Source organism: Misgurnus anguillicaudatus, chromosome 10, assembly GCF_027580225.2.
Source record: "Misgurnus anguillicaudatus chromosome 10, ASM2758022v2, whole genome shotgun sequence".
In the NCBI taxonomy this organism is placed as follows: Eukaryota; Metazoa; Chordata; class Actinopteri; order Cypriniformes; family Cobitidae; genus Misgurnus; species Misgurnus anguillicaudatus.
The window spans coordinates 41872060-41897432 of NC_073346.2; the positions used below are offsets into that span (position 1 = coordinate 41872060).

Sequence of the window (25373 nt, forward strand, 5' to 3'; positions counted from 1 at the left end):
AAACAGGCAATCAAATTCTGGAAACATCTAACTCACTGAGCGCCAGTCATATCATTATAAAGCCCTGAAATACAGCTGAAGAAAGAAAGAAATCCTTGATCTGAACTGATTCAGAGCTTTAGTTCTGTCTACACTGCCAACAGAGCAACATTAGTTTATATTATGTACAGTACAAAAAAACAACTATTCTTTGAAAATTGTTCGATACAGGACACTCACATGAAATCCAGGACCATTTTCAACACACATGCAAACGCGCACACACACACTTACTGGTAGAGGTCCTTGCGTAGAACACTACGAGGCAGCGGATTATCAGCCTGTGGAGCAACACTTACAGATCCAATTTTCAGCACAACAGTGTCTTCCTTTATCTGTGAATCTAAACACATACATTTATCATCATCATCATTTTCTTCATCCTCAAGCAAACACAGGAGATGTCTGCATTTTTATCAGACAGATCAAGTTTGCTTACGTTTGCTGCTTGGCACGTCCTCTAGGGGGCAGAAAACACGAATCACGCTAGTGTTGACATAGATGAGCGGCAGATTGCCGGACGAGAGCGAGTGGCCTCTCATTGGCTGTCCTGGAGTGAGGTGCTCTCTGACTGGGTGGCGCAAATGAGGGGGCGGGGTAACGTGGAAAACGCGCATCACCGTCACCAGCAGAGGGCAGGAGAGCACGAGGTCGAAGGGCTGAGCCGTGAGCAGGATCTCGTGAAGATACTGCGGCGAGCCGTCGACACCTTCCTCACATAACCTCTGAGACGTGCGTTCCTGACGGGCCGTCAGCTTGTGTCGAACGTTTCGGGTCACGGCCTGCGTGTAGGTGACGGACAGGAAACCGTGTTGCTGGTGAGAGACCTCCAGAGCTTTCGCCGCTGTCTGTCAGACCACAAAAGAGTAGAGATGAAGTCTCTGGTGAACACACGTACATGTACGTTAAGCGGCACGAACACAGAACCGGCTGAGATTAGAAACACGTCAGGCACATAATCAGCTTAGTTATCAGAAAAAAAGCCTCGTTCAGCATCAGTTCATTTGACTGCAAACATTCGGGAATTTATTCTTTGGTCACTGATATGGGTTATTATTGGAGAGTTCAGTTAGATTTATGCAATATAATGTTTATCTATAGTTTTTCTAGACGGCTGTATTGTGGCCAAGATGTAATGCATGTGCGCCATCTTTTTGCTTTGCAATGCACTCTCAGTATAGAGATTGTGGCCAGTGTTGGGTGTAACTAGGTACTAAGTAAATAGTTACTGTAATTTAATTACTTTTTCCTTAAGAGTCATGTAAGGGATTACTCAGTAATTTAATGACAGTTACTTCTGATGTAATTGAAGTAAAAACTGTGTACGGAGTGTAGCACAATTATATACAAGTTTACGGTTAAAATGCATGTATTTTATGGATCCTTCTCACTTTAAATACTTTGGTAAGTTAATGAGAATAATGGTAACAAACTACTAGTGTAGTTTACAATTCTCACTATTAACTGGTTGGTTATTAGCATTAATATTACTGAGATATTGGCTGTTTATTAGTATTTAAAAAGCACATATTAATGCCTGATTCTGCAAAACCTTATTCTAAAGTGAGGAAAATAAGTATTTGAACATCCTGCTATTTTGCAAGTTCTCCCACCCAGAAACCATGGAGGGGCCCGAAACCGCCACCGCAGGTGCATGTCCACCGCGAGAAAAATTATCTAAAAAAAATCCAGAAATCACAACGCACGACTCCTCAACCACTTATTTCTATGACACAGCTACAAATAAGTACTTGAACACATGAGAAAGTCAATGTTAATATTTGGTACAGTAGCCTTTGTTTGAGGTCAAACGCCACGCCAGAACCTTGATTTGCTTCTTACAGAGCCACTCTTTGGTTATCCTGGCTGTGTGCTTCGGGTCATTGTCATGTTAGAACATGTGCTGGTTTAAGCAGGGGAAACTTCCGTGCCGTGCATGATTTCAAACCATGACGTCTTAGTGTATTACTAACAGTAAGCTTGGAAACAGTGGTCATAGCACTTTTCAGGTCATTGACCAGCTCCTACTGTGTTGTTCTGGGCTGATTTCTCACCTTTCTTAGGATCATTGAGACCCCACGAGGTGAGATCTTGCATGGAGCCCCAGTGCCAGGGAGACTGACAGTCATGTTTAGCTTCTTCCATTTTTCTAATGATTGCTTCAACAGTGGACATTTTTTCACCAAGCTGCTTGGCAATTTCCCTGTAGCCCTTTCCAGTCTTGTGGAGGTGTACAATATTGTCTCTAGTGTCTTTGGAGAGCTCTTTGATCTTGGCCATGTAAGTAGTTGGATTCTTACTGATTGTATGGGGTGGACAGGTGTCTTTATGCAGCTAACGACCTCAAATAGGTGCATCTAATTTAGGATAATAAATGGAGTGGAGGTGGACATTTTAAAGGCAGACTAACAGGTCTTTGAGAATTCTAGCTGATAGACAGGTGCTCAAATACTTTTTTGCAGCTGTATCATACAAATAAATAGTTAAAAATCATATATTGTGATTTCTGGATTTTTTTTACATCTCTCACAGTGGACATGCACCTACGATGACAATTTCAGACCCCTCCATGATTTTTTAAGTGGGAGAACTTGCAAAATAGCAGGATGTTCAAATACTTATTTTCCTCACTGTATATTAGGGTTAGGGTTAATCCTACCCAATCCTTACCAATACTTAAACTTAACAACTACTTTACTAAGTATTGGGTTAGGATTGAGGCAAAAGTAGTTAATAGAGAATTGGACCTGTGTGTGAAATGTGTGACCAGAATAACTGATGTACTTTTATATGATATTTGAGCCGTTATCTTTGTATTGTATCATTTACTAAATAGAAAGTAGTTAGTAATAAAAAATAAATAGTTTTTGAAGAGAGTAATTTGTACAGTAATCGAATTACTTGATTGAAGATGTAATTAGTAACTAGTAATGAATAACTTTTTTCCCAAAAAGTACCCAAGACTGACTGTGACCTGTTAGCAGAGCCACAAAAATCCCAAAGAAATGTGTATCAAAAGTTTCTTCATCAATGTTTTGAAAAGACTCGTTTTGGAAATGTCCCGCCCCTTAACCTAACTGTTAGTTTCTCAGGTTTAAACGCTAAGAACAATGTTAGTTTTGCCTTTGACAGAAGTCAGTGAGTGTGTGAAAGTAATGCAGTGTCTAAACCTCTCTCGTTGTTTTATAATCATGAATTTCAGCTGTGATGTTATACAACATTCAGAAATTGGGTTCACTGGAGAGAAGTTTGGCCACTGGTGCCTTTAAAAGTGCATAAAAACCTCCAATTAAAGAGGCTTGATCATGTAATGGTTACAATTCGTGTTGAAACAATTAAAAAAGGCTTTAGCAGAATTGACATTTGCAGAGGAAACAGAGTCAGAAAGTCTTACAGGAGGAAAGAAGGTGAAATGGCTGTGAGGGTCCTGCCTGCCGAGCGGTCGCAGTAGAACCGTGCGTCTGTTGAGCCTGTCAGTGCAAGAGAGGACGACCCCAGCACACGACGACGCTCTCTCTTCAGCACTGCCACAACACACAGACACGCAAACACAAAGAGAAACAGAGGAGAAAGATTCTGGCTTCAGTCATCTGATTGCTTTGCTGCTTGATTAGAAGCAGGTGAAAAGGATTCTGGGAGCAGAGAGAAGAGAAATCACCACACACACACACACACACACACAAACAAACACACACACACACACACACACACACACAATGTCCAACAGCAGACCATACACTGACAGGTTATTTATCATCACTAGTATATATAACTTCATTATGATCTCGGCTTTATTTCAGCATTAGATGCGATTTATTTGAGTGACAACATCAAAATCATTTGTGCAGTTTTAGTTTCATGAGATCTTGATTTTGTAGAAGAGGGTTCTGCTGTTAAACACAGGAGCAGTTGCATATGAGCATTGATACACACACCCACACACACACACACACAGCTCTTTTAGATGAACGGTGTGTTTCGTGTTTCGAGTTCTCACCACAGGTGTCTCCTTACACTGCAGAATCACACCATCATAGAGGAAACCTTCAGCAGGCCTACAACACACACAAGCTCTCGGTGAAGATATTCGGCCGTCTCGCTTTCTCTCTCACGCTGGATCAGCTCGTGTGTGGAACGACACCTGAACCTCTCTCTGCCCCCAAACTCAATAACACACAAAACACTTTTCTCACCTGCTTCTGTAGTGATCTATGTGGAAACTTCCCACTTTACATTTCACCTTGGTGTAAACGTCCTGGACATCCACTGATGCGCTCATGTCCTCCATCTCCGCCACCACACAGACCTCTGGGAAACAAACACAAACACACACTAATGAGGATATGGCAACACACACACGCACACCTGCAGATGTTGAGCTGTAAGTGAGATACACAAGAGAGCGTTTGAAAGCTCAAGTTCACTGAAACTCCATTAGCAGGAGGTCAGAGTTTAGCGGAGACACATGAACACCCGACCGGGGACTCGTGTCATTCTCTGTCAATCTCTGCTTGTTCTGCCGTTTAGGCAGCTGTGCTCTCGCTGGGCTCTGGAGCTCAGAGTTGCTTCCTGTTTCCTGTTTGGTAGAGTAACGTGTCCAATCAGCACCCGACGGTCAACAACAAACAACAGCGGCACACGTGTGAAGGGCCGAGCTGTTTCTCAGGGGCCCGTCACACACAAATTTCCTTTCCACACATACACACACACACACACAGATCACAGAACTGTGACAGGAGGTCCAAGATCAGTAAAATTGCTGTCTGTGTGTTTCTGAAGTGTTTTAGTGATGTAACCTCTGACCTCTGTTCCTTCCTCAAGCCTCTTTTATCTCATCATTGATGTCCTAAATATACTCAGCACAATGTCATCTCTCATCCTGGGCTTCACGTTAAAACAACTGTCAAAGAATTTAACCTTATAAGATTATTACACATTTTACAACAGTAAAGCGTTGGCGTTCTGTCAGTGTTTGCGTGTGAATATATGAACACCTCTCTGTCTGTAACAGTGGACATGAGATCATGAGATGAGATCTTATGTTAAATAAGAGAGATCAGATCAGAGTTTAAGATGTGTGCCGTGATGGGAATAACGGGGTTATAAATAAACAGCGTTACTAACGGCATTACTTTTTCAGTAACAAGTAATCAAATAAATTATAATGCCGTTACCGTTACTTACATTAAAATGTTACGCGTTACTATAATTGATCTCACTGAAGCGATTTCAAGTATGTTCTCTCTCTCAGCCAGACAGGCAATGTTTTTCTCGTGTGTGTGTGTGTGGGGGGGGCACATAACTGATGATGATTGGTGTGTGTTTGTGTGTTATACCTTGTTCACACTGTCAGTCCATATCTGATGATATTTGGTGCATATCCGATTGGACATACGTACTGTCCATATTGTGTACTGTATCACAACTGTTCAGATCCGATCTGTGCGTCCTGTAGCGTTCTGTCGTTTCTATTGCAATGACGTCACGCTGGCACAACATTTGGCTGTTCTAAATGTAATTGGATTCCAATCTGATATGCACCAAAATCATATTTGGACAGACAGTGTAAAAAAGGTCTTAGAGGAGGAGGAGGTGAGACAACCACATCTAATGAAGCATCTCACATCGTCACATGCTGCTACAAAATTACTGCTTTCTCTTTAGTGTCCATAACAGATTTAATATTGGGGGAATCAAAGTTCTTTGAACATTTTTTAAGTAACACAATAGTTACTTTCCCTAGTAATTAGTTACTTTTATAATGATTTAACAGTTACTTTTCAAAGTAATGTTCCCAACACTGGATGTGAGATGGTGTGATGAGTACCGTTGTCTCTGTGCTCAGAAGAAAAGAGTTTAAGTGTAAGTTTGGGCAGCATCCACTGCATCCAAACGCTGAGTTTTCCACTCGCACCGCTGAAGCTGCAGGTCTTCTGTTCAAGAGTCATCGTCTCACACTGCACCGGATCCTCGGTGTGCACTGAATCACCCTACACACACAAACACACAACACATTACAATACAACTCTGTGTGAAACTTGACACAACTGAGACCATTCAAAACATGAAACCCATTCAGAGTAATAAAAACAGCAATGAATATTTGCGTGATTCTCAATGTACACAAACACACTCTCACTGAGGACATTTTGCAGGACCAACTTTTCTGTTTATTGACTGCCATCAGCAAGTTTAAAACACACACACACACACACACACACACACACACACACACACATTAGAGATGCACAGATTGACAGGCCAGAGACTGGGATTTTACACATGATCATCTGGACAGGTAATTGGATGGTCAGTCTCACGACATTCTGATTCTGAGCCGGTCCTTTTATTGCCAGTGGCACAAGCAATAACGTCACAGCCACACGCACACTCACAGTAGAAGCAGCATTAACTTAATTCTGTACATGGAAACGTGATCTGTTTGACCAAGACCGCGACTCAAGCCGCCCCCACAAATCGCCCCATAATCACACCATGGTTTTAAAAGGACGCAGTGAGATTAGGCTTCACTTTGATTAGACAAAAATCCCGTTGATCAGGTTCAAAATGTACCCAGACGGGGTGCGCCTTCGGAGCGGAGTCAGCGGACTTCTCCATTTGCTTTTGAATCACTGGTACTGTGATGTCATACACTGCAAGGTTTGCGCAGTGCAGCACGACATTAAACACGCCCCCAGTCTCTACTGTGGACCACAGTCGCTTGTAACGCTAACCATTCAGATCTCCAAATGTGCCATAACCACAAACAATAAATAAATAAACCCATCCTGCCAATCCCTACTTATCACACATGCAGCCAGTTACAAACTAATCCCTAGTCTAAGTCTAGTCTAGACTAAGTCTACTCACTCAGGGCTCTAGGCTAATTTTTTTGTTATTAGAGTACTGTAGCCCCTGAAAATTTTAGGAGCACCAACAGAAAATTTAGGGCACACCTTAAATCAGCCTGCAATGCCATTATTCACACTTTCCCAAAATAACTGCATTACTGAAAAATAAATAGACTTGCTGTCATTACGCACGATTGATGAAATTGCATTAATCGTCATGCAACTGAGCAGTTAAAACCCAATAGCGCATTCCGTATTTTGTCACGAGGGTCCGCACATGCATGAGTACTTGTAAGAAAAGCATTTTGGTCGCAGTCTGGAGCCTTTGGTGCCCCACTATTGCCTGGTGCCCCAGAGCACACGCCCAATCCTGTCTATGCATAATCCAGCCCTGGAAAGAAGATCATGTGATTTAATGCAGTTCAGGTAAAAGTGCAATGTTTCATCATTTATTTTATGATTAATTTTTTTTTATTAAAGAAAAGTAGATTTTAGTTTGTAGCCTATATATGCTGTCAATTATAGATCTTAGAAAGAAAATCAGAATCTCCAGGTCACACCTAAAGAAAAATGGGAATTCTGTGCATCTCTAATATATATATATATATATATATACATCATCTCTACAATAATGGGTACATCAATGATGTGTGTGTGTGTGTACAGTTGTGTTTCTGCAGTTGTGTGTGTGTGTATATGACCTCTGTTGGAGAGCCCAGGTCAGCTGATGGACTATAGGTACTGGTATCTGGTGGGATGGTGCCAGCACTGCTGTGGACAGGTGAGAAAGGACCAGCGGGCGGTGCTGTAGAGTCTGGAAATGCTGCTGATTGTCTTTGGGTTCCTCTGTTCTTCATCTGGTCAAGTATGCTGAGAATCTGACTCCATCTACACCATAAACCATACAGCAGCTGAACCTGAGAGAGACACAGAGAAAGTAACATTACACACAGCCCAATACAAACCTATGGTTTCCTCATGCCAATAAAGCACACATTGAAAAAATTAACATTGGAGTAATACGGAGTCACCTAATCTAACAACAGTGAAGTAACACAAATCTCTGTTAAAGTTTGTAGATTTAATCAAAGCCCAGATTAGTGGAGTGCTCCAGGTAATGGTTGTCCATCTTTACAGAAACGTCTATCTCTGTGTCTCTCTTCTCTTCATAATCAGCACACAAGGTGCCTCCTATATTAATTAATAGAGAGATAGAGAATGAGAAAGAGAGGGAGGGAGAGGCTGGAAACTGCTCTGTTCTGTTAGGGATTACTGGCAATTCAGCTCTAGCTTGACAAAACAAGGAAATGATTTTGTCCTCCTCTCGCTGTTGTTCTGCATCCAATCAGCATGCAGCGATCGAGAGCGATTCTAGATGTGTGCTCGGACCCATCAATATCAATTTTATGTTCACCAAAACAAAAGATGCTCTATAAAACAGCAGAGATCAGTGCTGGCGTTCTCCCATCAAATAAAACAAACATCTCACATTCTCATGTTTCCACATTTAACGCTCAGATCAGTTTGTGTTTGTGTGCAGATAAAACATCACAACAAGACAGAGCACAACTCGGCCAAAGTTATATTCACTGTTTCCACAAACTGAAGAAAGTCACAACATCTGACTGTGTGCGTGTTTTTAGTGTGTGTGTGTGTGTGTGTGTGTGTGTGTGTGTATGTGTGTGTGTTTGTGATCTCACACCAGCATGACTGACAGCTCCGTTTATGTCAACTCACACAAAGCTCAGCATGACATATGAAGCCATATCAGACTCATGTTTGCATATAGAGAATAATGATTATTACTACAGACTAATACATTTCTGTACTGTAAGAATAAAGATTTTTTTGTCACATTTGGCACTTCTGGAGGACATTTTTGCCCCAAAGGTTTATTCAAACACACACACACACACACACACACAAACGCACGCACGCACGCACGCACACACACAGAAACTCAGCTGAACCTGAGGATTTGAGCATTTCAGGTGCACAGGCTGAAGGTCCACATGTAAACATATGATGAAAGCGTGTTTAGTGTCTGGCTGTAGTTTTGGTCCAGTGAGCGCCAGGGTGGATGTGCAGCCCATGGGATCAAGAACACTTAGAGAACGCTGGTGTCCCAGGAGAGAGTACACACTTAACTGATTTACACACACTGTCCACGGAAATGCATCACCTGAGGAAGACACACAGAGAAAAACAGACACACACACAGACAGAATAGTTAGTGTTGTAATGGTAAAGCACGTGTGCATGTTCAGGTGTCAAGTGAAGTCTACAGCATATAGAAACTATGTGAGGTGAGCGGTCGTACCCTCCTCCAGCACAGGTCTGTGAACAGTGAACGGTAAGTCCTGCAGCGGTTCCATGCGTCTGTGACCAGCGCTCATCACGCTGACCTGCGGCAGACACAACACCAGCGTCGCAGGCATGCACGTCTGACTGTGATACCAGCTGCGTACGGTGCCTGGAATATCACCACACACCAGAGTACTGGGTGACGGCAAACTGTCAGACGGCACAAACACGCAAAGCGACTGAAGCTCAACCTGCACAAAAAAAACACACAGAGAAAATCTTACAACACCCAGTGTGTGTCACTGTGCATGTATGTGTGTGAGATGAGTGCGTGTGTACATGTGAGATATAAACACATTTACATTTGGCAGGGCTTAGAATTTTTCCAAATAATACATCTAAAAGCTCATATAGATCTCATCTTCTTCTCTACCTCATCTCTTCATCTCTCTATATTTCTAGTTGGTAAGAAATGACCATAAGACAGAATTTCAAAAAACTGCTTCTAATTCTCATCTTTCATTAATGTAAAATCAGTGACATCATCAACATCAGACCTGACACTCCAACACACATACACAAATAATGAACGATAAACAACACAAATCACACTCTCACAGACACAGGAAGTGACCTCGCTGTGTGGAACATGTGATTGGCTCCCAGCAGATGAAACACAGAGCTTCAGGCGCAGCTGTGGGACACACACGGGATGAAACGCACGCCCGTGTTTTTACAATCCGCTCCAAAAGGCTCTGCAGTTCACAACGGACACATTGTCCACAGTCGCACCCACACACAACATCATTCCTGTCCCTGATTGGTCATCTGTCCTCACAGATAGAGCTAACAGAAAAGAGCATTGACCTCTGACCCTACAAGGGAATGAGTGATACGGAGGGCTGGGCAGTTGAGTTGAGTTATGATGCTGCAAATATTTTATTACTAAACTTATACACACAACAAAGATGAAATATTTGGCTTATGTCATGTGGACCCAAACACAGAAATAATGAATGTGATATCATACATTTGTGTTTCAGGTTAATGTAGAGCAGTGTTTCCCAACCCTGGTCCTCGGGCACCCCCTCCCAGAAAGTTTTAGACGTCTCCTTATTTAAAACACCTGATTCAACTCATCAGCCTCCTTCTAAAATGGTAAACATGTCTCGCTAACAAGCTGATGATTTAAATCAGGTGTGTTAAATAAGGAGGCATCTAAAACTTTCTGGGAGGGGGTGCCCGAGGACCAGGGTTGAGAAACACTGATGTAGAGCACACAGAGGATAATAAAAACTTCAGCTCATATATTCACACAGACTAAATCAATTTGAGGGCTATAATCTCCTTTTAATGTTGTGATAACTCTCCACCTCAGAGCCAAACCAAATACAAACACTTAATGTTCGTGTGTCACCTGCAGTGTGAAGTGTTTAATGTGTGTGTGTGTGTGTGTGTGTGTGTGTGTGTGTGTGTGTGTGTGTGTGTGTGTGTGTGTTTGTGTCACCTGCAGTGTGAAGTGTTTAATGTCTGTGTGTGTGTGTGTGTGTGTGTGTGTTTGTGTCACCTGCAGTGTGAGGTGTTTGACGGCGTTCCACGTTTCTGTTATCAGGTTCTTCATCCGCTCTTCCGAACTCAAATGTCGCTCTTCAAACGAAGGAAAGATTTTGACTGGGACAGACAGAGGCCTTGACTCTACACACACAAATATAAACAGTCAGAGCGTCACATTTAAGAGTAATGTTACTGTCTCACACAGTATCACTGGTTTCAGTCCTGAGCTTCATGTATACAGGTGCTGCTGGATCAGTCTCTGTGTGTGTGTGTGTGTGTGTGTGTGTGTGTGTGTGTGTGTGTGTGTGTGTGTGTGTGTGTGTGTGTGTGCGCGTGCGTGTGTGTGTGCGTGTACAGATTGGTGTATTGTTTGTGCTAATAAAAACCACACTTCTGTAATGCTTTAATTCTGGAAGGATTATTACACTCCTCCCACAAACACCTCCTCCTAAACCTGTCTGATATAACACCAAATCAAACACTCACCAAAAAAAACTCTACTCATGAATCTGCTTGATTTATTCCAGTCATTAAATTAAACCTGATAAAAGCATTAAGAATGTGTGCGCACCTGTCTGTGTCTTAGTTTTCACAGGACTGCTGGTGTAGTCTGAGGCCGGATTGCTGGGTTGTTTGGTCAATGGAGTGCTGCCAACAGAAGCTTCATCTTCCCTCCTCTTCTTCATCACCATAGGAACCTGTTGAGGAGGTCTGGTGCCACTGGACCTCTGAGGTTGAAACAGGAGCCAGGAGAACAGAACTGGATCCACGTTTACAGCGATGCCCTGAACACTCACCAGCAGCACTGCACCTACATCACGCACACGCGCAAAAAAATTAATTCAGATTTTATAGTTGTTGGAAGCCTAAAATCTGGTTCATGATGCCCTGGGCATGACATTCTTCTCCAATTATTTTTTCTTAATGCCAGATGAATGATGAGCTGTGTACTTCTAACAACTTGATTTGTAGTATTTATAGTCATTTCACCTGTGTTGATGGGGTTAATAACAAATGCAACAAACCTGTTAGTTTGCATCACTGCATCAAACACACACACAAACCTGTACAGTTGTATAACGGACTGTTCTGACAAACCCATCTTGGCTTTAACACAGCACCTCAAATCATCTTAAACGCTGCCCAAAAATAACATTTTCCTTTATTAAATGTCCAAGAAAGTTTCAGGCGCTCTGGTTCTTAAATAATCATCTTTACCCACAGTTCAGTGCTGAGGTCATTCTTCATGAGCGTGCACATAATGGCTCCCATGCCTTCGGGATTTAGTGGGAATTCACTGGCGTAAATCAGAACGCCTCAATCATCAGATAAGAGCGACGATGAGCTCCACGACTTCCAGAACAGCTTTGGAACGGTTCAGAATCTTGTATGTCAGGCCCGCGGGGGAACTCACCGAGAGACAATTAGCATCCGCCATCACAAATGATTAAATGCAAGAGGAAGAAAATGCAAGTAGACAAGCGTACAAACAAAAACGTACATAAACACTCACACGAGCAGATGTGTGTCAAAACATCTAAGTACTGTGTGTTGTATTGTGTGTGACATTTGAAACATCCTGTTGAATTCAACAGTAAGATTTGCTCTTGATGTTCCAGTGGATCTTCTCTTCCTTTAAAAGCTATATTAAAGAAACTTTATGGCCTTTTAAGAGTCTCTCTCTCTCTCTCTCTCTCGTTCTCTCATTCACTCTCTGTGTGTGTGTCTGATAACAACACACACGCCGGGCCACCTGCAGTCTAAAAGTTCTCTTCCAATCATGGCTCAGGCCCAGCGCGACGGCTCTGCTATGATAAACACACGAGGCACATCAAAGTCTCCGGCAGTCATTGAAGACGAAGCCGTACGAGGGACGAGCTCTTTGATCTAACAGATACGAAGAGCGGCGAGGACATTTTCCTGTCAGAATAACATCTGTAATTTCAGGAGTCATTTGTACTGACCCCATGACAGTAAACAAACAGCAGAGGAGTTTAATTTAGTCTAAAGTCAATGTCACACACCTGCGGTGGTCTATGCTGATATCAGGACACATACCAAACTCTATATTAACACAGAATGTCTGAAAGCTTTCAGTTCAAGTGTACGCTAGGATATTTATAGAGAAAAACAAGTGCGTAAGAAAAACAAAGTGCGTAAGAAAAACAAGTGCGTGAGAAAAACAAGTGCGCGAAAAAAACAAAGTGCGTAAGAAAACAAAGTGCGCAAAAAAAACAAAGTGCGCAAGAAAACAAAGTGCGTAAGAAAAACAAGTGCGTAAGAAAAACAAGTGCGTAAGAGAAACAAAGTGCGTAAGAAAACAAAGTGCGTAAGAAAACAAAGTGCGTAAGAAAACAAAGTGCGTAAGAAAAACAAGTGCGTAAGAGAAACAAAGTGCGTAAGAAAACAAAGTGCGTAAGAAAACAAAGTGCGTAAGAAAAACAAGTGCGTAAGAAAACAAAGTGCGTTAGAAAACAAAGTGCGTTAGAAAACAAAGTGCGTAAGAAAAACAAGTGCGTAAGAAAAACAAAGTGCGTAAGAAAAACAAGTGCGTAAGAAAAACAAAGTGCGTAAGAAAACAAAGTGCTCAAGAAAAACAAGTGCGCAAGAAAAAATCAAAGTGCGCAAGAAAAGATCAAAGTGCGCAAGAAAAACAAGTGCGTAAGAAAAACAAGTGCGTAAGAGAAACAAAGTGCGTAAGAAAACAAAGTGCGTAAGAAAACAAAGTGCGTAAGAAAACAAAGTGCGTAAGAAAACAAAGTGCGTAAGAAAAACAAGTGCGTAAGAGAAACAAAGTGCGTAAGAAAACAAAGTGCGTAAGAAAACAAAGTGCGTAAGAAAAACAAGTGCGTAAGAAAACAAAGTGCGTTAGAAAACAAAGTGCGTTAGAAAACAAAGTGCGTAAGAAAAACAAAGTGCGTAAGAAAAACAAGTGCGTGAGAAAACAAAGTGCATAAGAAAACAAAGTGCGTAAGAAAAACAAGTGCGTAAGAAAAACAAGTGTGTGAGAACAACAAAGTGCGTAAGAAAACAAAGTGCGTTAGAAAACAAAGTGCGTTAGAAAACAAAGTGCGTAAGAAAAACAAAGTGCGTAAGAAAAACAAGTGCGTGAGAAAAACAAGTGCGCGAAAAAAACAAAGTGCGTAAGAAAACAAAGTGCGCAAAAAAAACAAGTGTGTAAGAAAAACAAAGTGCGCAAGAAAACAAAGTGCGTAAGAAAAACAAGTGCGTAAGAAAAACAAGTGCGTAAGAGAAACAAAGTGCGTAAGAAAACAAAGTGCGTAAGAAAACAAAGTGCGTAAGAAAACAAAGTGCGCAAAAAAAACAAGTGTGTAAGAAAAACAAAGTGCGCAAGAAAACAAAGTGCGTAAGAAAAACAAGTGTGTAAGAAAAACAAGTGCATCAGTTGTTAAGTATCTAACCCTATATCTGGCATTTCAACTGTCTAATTTTATGACAATAAACAGAGCAGCCAATCATGGAACTCTCACAGCCTTATACTGCGCTGTGATTGGTGGATTCAGTATCAGACAGAGCACCTGCACACATGACATACTGACTACACGTTGAGTGAGTATTTAATAAAGCTGTCCTGTCCTCATCCTCTGCACACACTGACACAAGACACTGACATCAGAACAGCTGATGCTGAACAACAACAACAACACAGAGAGAGAAGATCAAGCAATGAGTGACACTGAGATACACACAACTGTGAGTGCTGAGAACACACATATGAATCATACAAACCAGTGGCGAGGCCAGAAATTTTAAACGGAGTGGACCTCGCTAAAATAGTGTGGATCTCAATGTCTATTCTTAAATAACCTAATTATACAATACAGTAGTGGTTAAATGGATTACATTAAAATTTTTGAGTCATGGATTGAATAATTTTAGGACCAGCAAAAAAGTGATGGTGGAAAATAAAATAAGAACAAATCAAGAAATTATAAGCACATGAAAATAGAAAAGAACAAAGTTACAACTAAAGTCTAACAGTAGGAACAGAAATATAATCAAATGCATATTATTAACACTTTCCTCTTTATTTTCTAAATGAAATATAATTCATCTTTTTAAAGCTATAGAAATGATTTTGTCTTCTGTTGTTTGATTAACATAATGACACAAACATTTATAGTGAGGGTACTGCCACCACTTTAAGAACAACTAACCACGGATCAATATACTGATATCTAATTTCTTCCTTAACTGTTTGCTTTCACTTTAAGACATAACTGATTGTTTTTATGAGAGGACTCAAGATATTATTGTGTCCTGTCAACCGCAGAGAGATTGTGTGTTTGAAAACTTTAACATCTTCTTGCGCTCAAATTGTTTAAAATGCCTTGAATGTTAACATCTGCAAGGTTTGTGCTAAACTTTCTATATAAATAGTTATTTATTTCTGAATGATGCAATTATTTTTATAGCGATTTTTATTTCCTTAATGATGCATGATTTCTTCTGCTTTCCAACAAAAAAAATGTTGTGTCTCTTCTGAGTGGGTGGGCCAGCCGTGAATCTGATTGGACCTTATGTATCTCTTATGTAGCCTCGCCAATGATCCAACCTGGGAAGGACTCTCAAATGTACTTTGAGCGTCCAATCAATCGCTTTGCTAACTATTAAAAAATATGAGTTAAATAACTCTACAACTTATTATTTATTGTAACAGTAACTTAATAATTTGTTACTCTTTTTTGTATAGGGCACAGAGTGTGTAAGCTGCAGGTGTAGGGCACTAATGTGTATTCAAGCGCTGGATTATTTTGATTGGAGGTAAAAGAGAGCGGTGAAATATGCATCACTGTGAATAACACCGAGTCCAGTCACTTCCTCCTCATGTTAAGTGCAATCACTGTTCAAATAAACTTCAGCATCTAGTGTGCATGAGACTCCACCAGACATCTGAACAGTGTTGTATTCATACCATCTGTTTCTTACTGCAGGTGTGAGTGGAAAAGCCAAACCTTCGCTGACGTTTCTTGTGAAGGATTCTGATCATACACGAGACTAAAGCACACACAGCACTACAGGTAATGCAAAACAAGTGCACAATATCAGTGCATGTTACAGACAAACAGCTCTAATCCACAGAGACACAGACAAACACACAAATCAAAGACAGCTAGAGACACACAGACAGGCAGACAGAGAGACAAGCAGTATGTGCAGACAGACACATTTACAAAAAGGACAGACATGAAGACAAATCTACAAACAAATATACAGACAGCCAGAATCAGCCAAATCTCACCGTGAATCACAGAGTTATGTCACACGCATTCGATCAGTTCCCAACAACTCATTTCATGGGTTCAAAACTGAGACGAGATGTTTCAGTCAAAGTATGAATTACTGTCGCACTTCTAAAGTTTACACACAGGAGAGATTATTAACTATTTCATGAACTAGATCAGAGCTGCAGATAACATGCCTCAGATTTACTGCAGGACACAAATGCACAGATGACGTCCATTCACACTCGCTGCTGTCTGCGTGTATTACTGCTACTCATCGCACATATAAAGTTACAAACATACAACACAGATACATGAATTACACGTAAACTCAAAGACAACAACAAAAGGGTAAAATATTTCTGGCCAGCACTTTAAGACAGATCACATGAGACAAAACACGGAGAATACATGGACCTCACCTCACTTTAGACGGTTTCATCGGACGCATGCGCCTGTTGCGGTTACGCACCTGGACTAAACTTAACTTCCGGTCTCTGTTTGTTTAATGGTCTGACTAGTGGCTAAACTGAACTCGGGGACAAATATAAAAAAAAATTGGTTTCCTAAAGATGAGAGGAGACATCGATCATGGATCAGCGCTATGTGAAGGGAGGTTTGACAGCTGATCTGAAGTTAAGATTGTATAGATTATATAAGACACATTTTACACAGTAACGTTAGCTCAGTGTAGTTGTTTGATTTAAACTAATGTCATCTACTTGTTTATTAGAAATAAACTACTCTAAAAGGACTCTTGTTATTAGGTGTGTTCGAGTTCATGCGGCGCTGCGCAGACCGATCGGCGAGGTTTGCTGCTTGCAGTCGAAGGAGTTGAAGACGGAGCCGTCAAGCCGGAACCTGCTGCTTGCCGTAGTGACGTGTGTGCTGTGTTTTCTTTTCGTTTTTATGCAAATTTTGCATATTTACACTATTTACAACCTCTAGGCTTTATTTATGTCCTGATCATTATGTGAGATATTGACAACTGTTGTCATGATAATCGCATGACATACAACAAGCAAGCGCAACAAAATACAACATAGACCGCAAACAAGTTTACAAATAAGAGATTTACTTACTAGTCCATCAACAAGATCGGCAGGTCAACATCCCATCCAGTGCTGTCTTTAAGCTCATGCCAACGAGTAAAAACCTGACCGAGTGGGACTCTTGTCCCGTTTCTAACATGATCAGATTCTCTTTTCCTTTTCCTTCTCTATTCCAAACGCGCTTTCTTAACTTTTAAATCGTTTAGCATCACGTCTCAAATTCGCGCGTGCAGTTGTTGTTTATAGGCTTGATCGACTTCATGCGGCGCTGCAAGAACCGACAGCCGGATGACGTCAAAGTGACGTCTCGGATCATTCTCGCAGTACTTTGACGTCATCCGGCGGTCAGTTCTTGCAGTGCTGCATGAAGTCGAACAAGCCTAACGTGTGTGACGTCGTTGCCGTAAAGCAAGCCGTGATTCTCGTAAGATTTGTCAGGGGCGCTCCTGCCAAGCTTGCAATGCCGTCACAGGATTTGCTAGCGGCGTCCTCCCCGAGCTTCAACAGGAGGATGATTCGCCCTACTATGACTTTGTTTACCACCGAAATAACTTTGAAGCGGTTATATTAAGGTAAAATAACTGCATAGTGTCTTTAAGTCTTATAAAAACATGAATTTATAATGTTTATTAGTGGAACTGAAGGTTGGATTAAACATGAAATGCATGTGATCATTGTCATCAGTAAGGCGACCCATCACGAAGAGCTGTGTTGTCATCAGAACACCTTGCAGCCGCTTTGCAGGCAGCTGCTCTCGAAATGCTCTCGTGGTCCTTTAAAACCACACGTCACAGTCACATGCCTTCAGCGCCAGCTCAAATCATACAAAATGTCTGATTTTGCCGCCGATCGGTCTGCGCAGTGCTGCATAAAGTGAACACTATTGATTCTTTGCGAAAGTTTACCGGAAGGTACGTTTGTTCCACGTAAGCAGTTTGTTTATGTTATTACTGCTGAATCCGTCTATAGAGAGATCATTTTGTTTTTCACCGGTCAAGACTACATCATATACTTTTACGTCACTTTTATGACATAAACTACACTGTTTTACACTGTTGTTGATTTAAGTGTACAAGTGTTTGACATGACACTAAAGTACATTAAAACTGATTGAGAGAGAGAGATGAGAGAACGAGACAGAAAGAGTGAGACAGAAAGAGTGAGACGTTCCTCTGTGTGTTTGACGTATCCATTCGATAGGCTTTGGTAATTATTTATTTGTAGAGCAGAGAGCTGCACGAGCGTTTACACTGAGCCCATTAAAGCTGGAGAACAGAAGAACCACCTGCGCCACAGGTTTCCATGCGACACAGCGTTCAGAAGGACCACTGCTGTTTCTAAGATGCTCATGAGCCAAAAACTTTAGATTAAAGTGTAACACACGCACGCACGCATTTATCTCAAGTATTCTCTGAGTAGGAATATTTGAACACATTTCTAATAGTCCTATTAGGTCTTCTCATCTTAACTGAATGCAGGAATCAGCATGAAATGATAAACATCTGACTGATAAAGGCCACTGTGCAGTGGGATCATCCACAGGGGGGCAGTGATGTTATGAGTAAATGTGAGAGGTCACAGAGGCTGCAGTGCATGATGGGAACTCACACACAGCTGTAAGTGCAGCAGGAAATAACAGCGCAAATTAAGGCCAGAGAGTGTCAAACAAACCACTTTAAAAATGAGCAGGAGAGAGTGGCACTGCGGACCACCCACAACTACCGTTTACCAACCAACTAACCCACCGACCGATCAAACCTCACACCTCATCACGCCTCTCTCTCTCTCTTTTTTCTAAATAAAATTAGATGCAGGTCTCTCAGCTGGCCTTCTTCAGCTGAGTCCTACTGAATACACCCAGTGCAAACACACACACACACACACACACACACATCTGTGTTTATGCTGTCATCAACATTCTTTCATGAAAGTATGTAAGTACACAACAGTATTGGAATTTCATAACAGTAATATACTACAATACAAGCGGTACACAAAACCAGCCTGAAGTATTGTACATGCTTTAACCAGTGTGATCCATCTGAAAGAACTGCAATCATACAAGACATGACACTGTTTTCATTTACTTCCTAAGTAGACGTTTTCATTTTCTTGACCGTAGTAGAGGAAACAGACAGATACTGGGAATGCAGCTAAAACGTCATCTCTTCAACGTTCCTACTGGTTGATTTCATTCATTTCACACTGTGAGAATTCCCTTTCTCCTCCAACGCTCCACCTGAACTCAAGTCTGATGACAGGCCTGTAATGAGCTGAATTAATGACAGATTAACCCACTACTGCGCTTGCTAATGTTTATCTGTCGTCAAAAACTCCCTCCCTCCTCGACGAGCAGACCGGTAAGGTCCACGTCACTTCACCTTCAGCGAGCACAACTCTGGATGAGGGATCATGGGAAAGGGTCGCCTCTCAGCCCTCCTACACACCTTGTGTTTGGATAGCTTCACTGGACCGCGGAGACTCCAATTCGTTCCGCCACCGGCACAGAAAACTACCTGCCGTTGTCTGTGAGCGCATGTGACCTGCAGTTATCAGTTAGCCAGAATCACAAACTACAGCATGACTATAAAAGCAAAACAGTCGCTGGAATAATTCCCTTTAGAAAATATGCGTGAGGTTGATCACTCATTGCAGTTTCAGTTTGCCTGTGCCAAACTCACTGGCACCCTGCTAGTGCATTGTGGGTAATTTCAAGTGTGCTGCTGTACTGCTGCTTGGGTTTGTGGAGAGATTTTCAGCACAGTCTCTCCTTTAAAGGGGTCATGACGTGTTTGTTTTATTAGTTTATTATGTTCTCTGAGGTGTATTTATTATATTACTTGTTTTTGTCCCTCAAATTTAATTAATTTACACAAATTTTCCACCCTGTTTTTCATCCTCTGATTGTCTGATTTGTGCATTTTCACTTTAAGAGCGTTCGTCCCAGCGTCCCGCCACTGCTATGATTGACAGCCTCCATGCTGCGGCTACTACGAAACTTCACTATACATATAGCTTCTCAATCGGTCTTTTTAGGGCATTGTGTGTTTATTTGTGTCGCAAACATCCAAAACAATCTCACAAGCGTGACATTAAAAGTTTGCACTACTAAAGGAAGCATATAAATGAATCGCTAGCGAAGACAGACATATCGTTCTCAGCTAGTGTGTACAAACACTGCAACATTTTGACTCTTTTAAACAGAGTTTTTCACCATGAATAATGCACTTATTGCCAGCAGAGATTATGGATACATTATCTATGTGTTTCTAACACATGTGCTCTCCCGCTTCCGTCATATAATTCAAAACTGTGGATCATTGACGGTTGCAAATCCTTATTTAAAACAAGACCAAGATTAGGCTTCTAGACCAAAAAAATGCCAGAGTTATATTCATTTGAAGGTGCACATCAAATCCCCCCCCACACACACTTAAAAGGGGTGGGTGACAGAAAAGAGGTTAAGCTATGAAACTTCCTCCTTTTTTTGGTCTGTCAGATAAAAATTGTTTAATGTGATCACTCACAATAGAATTTTCTGAGAATGGTGACACTTGATTTAACAAATCACATCAGACTAACGTGAAACACCTCCATGATCTCACAAACACCTTCATGCTGCTCGTACGACAGACAGGAATCATTTCACATCGGTGAGACATTAATACCGTTGAGATACAGATAACGCTTAGAAAAACAACTTGATGTCAGGTCGACGGTAGTTTTAACAGACCTTAATAAACAAAAGGTGTAATTATCCATGATAATAAAAGCAAGTAAAAAAAGAGGAAAATAAACCAGTTAAGAAATGAGCAAACAAAACAAGTACTCATGAACATTGTGTATTTGCAATCACACACTCCTCGGGAATTTTAAACAACATAAAAATTCCCTTAAAAAGTGAAATATCTCAAATCAGCTGAGGGAAACTGAACACTGAAATGAAACCAATTCAGATTCCCTTCTGCACTTCAACAACCCAAACCAACCACATACAGCTTAACAAACTCTGGTCTAAAATCATCCATTTCAGATTACCAGAAGAATTGACCCAGGCGAAAAACACTGAAACACATTTATGCCCCTGAACCAAAGTGAACGTCCGGTCTGTATTTATTTATGGTCTGGCTAGTGATCTCTGAAACAAATACCTTCTTGACAATAAAATGTTTAGGTTTGCTAAAGATGACGGGAAACGATGAGCATGGATGGATCACAACTGTGTGCGGAGGTTTGGCAGCCAGGCAAGAATTCAAAGACATGTAGTTAACACTGTATACATTAATTTTACACCGTTAGCTCCATGTAATAGTTGACAGCGTTAGATATGAACAAAGTTATTTACTTGTTATTTATTTCCCTTGTTATCAGAAATAAACTACGGTAAAAGGACGTTGTTGTTGAAAGTCTACCGGAAGTCAACGAAAGCTGTTTGTTTATATTGTTACTGCTGAAACCGTCCATAAACTAACCTTACCAAAATATCAGACTCTATACATACATTTACACTTTACAGGTGAACAAGCAGATCGACCAAAACAAAACAAAACCTGCCTTTGTTTGAGAGAATTGAGAAAATGTTTAAGTCGAGAAAAGCTTTTGACACAATTTAAAATGAAGAGAGCAAACACATCATTTACATACACTTATTGTACCTTTCTGAATACACAAAACATCAGACTTCAAAAAGGCAAAGAACGACCAGAGAGGCACAAAAATCAAATCAAAATACACAACAAAAATGACTGAAACACTGAACAGAAGCAACAGCTAAACCACGTGGAGCCATCTGTCCATCAATAGAGAATAAGAATGGAGTAAATAATAAAGTGAGAGCTCAAAGCTGCTGTGAAATGAAAAGCACAAGCAGTCAGAAGCCCATTCTCAATACTCTCATATAATTTAATAACAGTAGATATATAAACAACTGTACAATGTGTTAAAATGACAAAAATAATGTGGAAAACATATCAGCCTTTAAAATAAGCCAAAGTTTCCCAAATCTTTTCTTTATTTATGGGATGAGAGGTTTTGAGAGACAGCAGCGTGCAGTGAATCGAGTGACTTTGTATGAGAAGATGTTAATGAACAGCCGGGTCAGAGTTTAATGATCCTCAATGATCTCAGCTCATCCTCACGCTCAAACCTCATTCTGATGCGATGAATCTCCTGACCAACATCTCTAAAACACATTCACAACCAAAATATTCAGACTCCACCGTGGCCTCCTTAAAAGTGAGATCAAATCAAACTTTATATCCAACTGCATTTGCTAATAGACGTGCAAATCTCACACGCTTTGTACAACTAAAAGTAAATCACTCTAGTGAAAGAAATAGAAAAAAATTAAACATGCATTGCTTAAAGCAGCGGCTCTTGGGTTTTACGAGAATCTGGATGTCTCACGTTGTGTTGAAAACGCTACCCAGATGAAGCGTTCAGTTCAGACTGTGATGTCTGTATGCAGGCATCGCTCATAGTTGGACCGGAGATGACACATGAACTTACATCACATTCTGCCTGACACACACAGTAGATGAACACAACATCAAAAAACACAACAACAAGACAGATGAATGTCTTAACACGCTCAAAAGACGTTACTCCTTTAACCCAGTGCTGCAGAAATCTCAGAAGTGAGCCACATTTCCAATGACTTGAGACTCAAATGATGATGTAACAAACCGCAAGAGTACGTATAGACGTATGTCAGACCGGCCGTGATCTCGGTGCCATAACAGCACCAATGTGAGTCAGCACCAATAGTCCAACAGACAAACAAAAGGTATGAGGAACTAAACAAATTCGCTCAAAAAAACATGCATTGTGTGAAGCAGCCAGACTGACGTGATGTTATTGGGTTGAAATGTGCTGAAGAGAAGATTCAGATAGAGGGCGTGTGCATGTGTGTGTTTTCTAATAAATGGCACACAGACTCTGAGAGCTGTTAATAGATATCAGAGCTAACAGACTCACACGGGTCCTGAAGCCCCACACAACCGTCAAGCGGGAGATCCGGTTTCAGGTCAGAGTGTTGGGGGATCAAAGCAGCACCAGACCCGATCCACCTGCTGTCATTATTCTACTGCCTCACACACAATCCAGCAAAGTCCAGCTGGATTGAGAACTCACATTAGCTCCACACACACGCACGCACGCACACACAGACACGCACACACAGACACGCACACACACAGACACACACACACACACACACACACACACACACACACACACACACACACACGCACACACAGACACACACCTCAGCTGACGGGTGGAAAGGTGCTGTCAGTCAAGTAGATGCTGTGCAGCTTTTAATCAATCTGTCTGTTAACTAGACGCACGTCTGCAGATTCACTAACATGTTTTAAAATTCCAGACACCGCACACTGTACAAATGTCTCATAATCTCAGTAAATCTGTTGAAGTGAACATTAAAGACGTCTTTGTTCTGCTGTTCCCACAGCACAAACTCTGAACATCCAATGCATCGGGTGACTTCGGCCCCCTGCGTTTGATTCAATGTAGCATTTTAAAATGGTGGAGTTCTGAGACCGACATAAATCACACTCTCACAGCTGCACGAACACATGCGGCCCCCGCGATCCGCTCCGTCTTGAGCTCTTTTTCAATGATCATCAAGCTCAACTCGCCTTGCGGGTCCCCGGGGACGAACAGAGAGAGAAAGAGAGAGAGAGAGAGAGAGACACACACCTGCAGTCTAGGGCAACACTCAAACTTAATACTGCACACCCATAAAACACCCCACTGCCACCCTGTAGATTCATACTGCACCTGCAAAATCATTAACATAATGAGATCATACTCTGTAGCACACTACTGTTTGATGCACTCCATGTTTATACTGTTAATGCAGTTAGCACTACACTAGTAGACTATTAAACACACACACAAACACACAATGACTGCATCCATTCAGCGTCCAGCGGAGGGTTAACTTAACACTGAACAGAAAATCACTATATGTTCATAAAAGAGTGCTTTCAAAGACATGCGGTTGGGTTTCTTTTGTGTTAATCCAACGCCTTTAAGTGCATTTAATTTATTAGTGTGCCACAACCTCAGGCTCATTAAACGGAAACATATTTGGTCTGCGACTACGAGAGTTTAGCGGGTACAGAACGGCCATTTTCTAAGTAAATTGGAATTTCTTTTTAATTCAGTGGTAAACAATTGAATGGAAAGCAGATGTAGATGAGCGAACGGCCCATCTTCATGTTGACTGTGTGAGCCAGAGATCAGGATCAGCCTGGGAATTATTTAAATGTCATTTCAAGGTAATTAAACGTTAAGTTTGAAGAAAGCTTTGAGGTTAACGCGCTCAGGAAAAGGGAGATAAAGCGAGCGAGAACAAACGCATGTAAGAACGGGAACGCTTCCAAGTGTATGTGGCTCTTCTGGACCGAGCGAGATTGTGAAAGAGATTATTATGGAATTCATAAAGTGCACGTCAGACGTTTAGAAATATTTTGGGCCAAATTAAAGGCTAACACGGCTACGCAAAGTCATAAAGCATCGCTTGAAAACTGCATTGTATTAAACAGAAACGTGAGCGAGTGAGCTCGGAGAGAGACCGTATGAGTAAGATTTCACTCGTTCACAGATGAAAGGACCAGCGTTAAACTACACTAACAACATTCAGAATCAGTTTTTAGTTATTGGATTAGCAGCATTACAGTAAAACCTGAAAAACAAATTCAGCGGGACAGAAGTGGGGTTTTTTCTTACTTCATGAACAACAGAGCTTCATTCAATACTGCATCAGAAAAGTGAACTAAAACTTCAAAGTCTAAAAGTTCACTCATTGCTAATCAGTTATCTATACTTTAACTTGCGAATTTGCAGTTAAGCATATTTGTTGTGTTAACGGACATCGGGGTACCACAAAAGTCCCTTTAGTGAAGTCAGCCATGTTTGCAACGGCAGTTCTTTCAGTCATGCAAAACTAAAGTCCTTTCGTCATGAATGGAAAAACTGATCTCTCTACAATTGCGTTGTAAAATCAAATTAAACAACATATTTCTGAACAACAACTAAACCTGACATTAACTGTATCATAACTTTTGTTTCACAGCTTTTTTATACTTGTACACATATGACCCGTGTGTGTAAATAATCATGTTTCAAGCGTTTACTGTGGCGTGTAGTGTGGATGGAGATCTTTTCTGAAAACCCTATAGAGAGGGATTGTTTTCCTTTTAAAAACAATGTGTTAAAATAAAACGCATGAATGTAAACATAGCCTAAAACAATCAACACTGCAAAAATGACTTTTTTTACTTCGTATTTTTATCTTGTTTTTA

The 25373-nt window shown here is 41.1% G+C and overlaps 1 protein-coding gene across 4 annotated transcripts in view; it reads right to left on the reverse strand.

The window, feature by feature from the left end:
- The window catches only part of LOC129448956 (intermembrane lipid transfer protein VPS13B), a 78135-nt gene that overhangs the window by 33383 nt on the left and 19379 nt on the right, over positions 1-25373 (reverse strand). Inside the window, exons 19-28 of one of the 4 annotated variants that reach the window (XM_073872660.1) lie at positions 11320-11559; positions 10762-10889; positions 9211-9445; positions 8861-9072; positions 7592-7807; positions 5867-6029; positions 4233-4347; positions 4037-4094; positions 479-887; positions 274-382 (exon numbers count right to left, since the gene is read on the reverse strand). In XM_073872660.1, coding sequence (XP_073728761.1) covers positions 274-382; positions 479-887; positions 4037-4094; positions 4233-4347; positions 5867-6029; positions 7592-7807; positions 8861-9072; positions 9211-9445; positions 10762-10889; positions 11320-11559 — 1885 coding nt within the window. Of the gene's footprint in view, positions 1-273; positions 383-478; positions 888-3433; positions 3564-4036; positions 4095-4232; positions 4348-5866; positions 6030-7591; positions 7808-8860; positions 9073-9210; positions 9446-10761; positions 10890-11319; positions 11560-18216; positions 24755-25373 lie in introns of those variants that run through there. The other 3 variants (XM_073872659.1, XM_073872661.1, XM_055211690.2) reach the window with 3 other exon arrangements.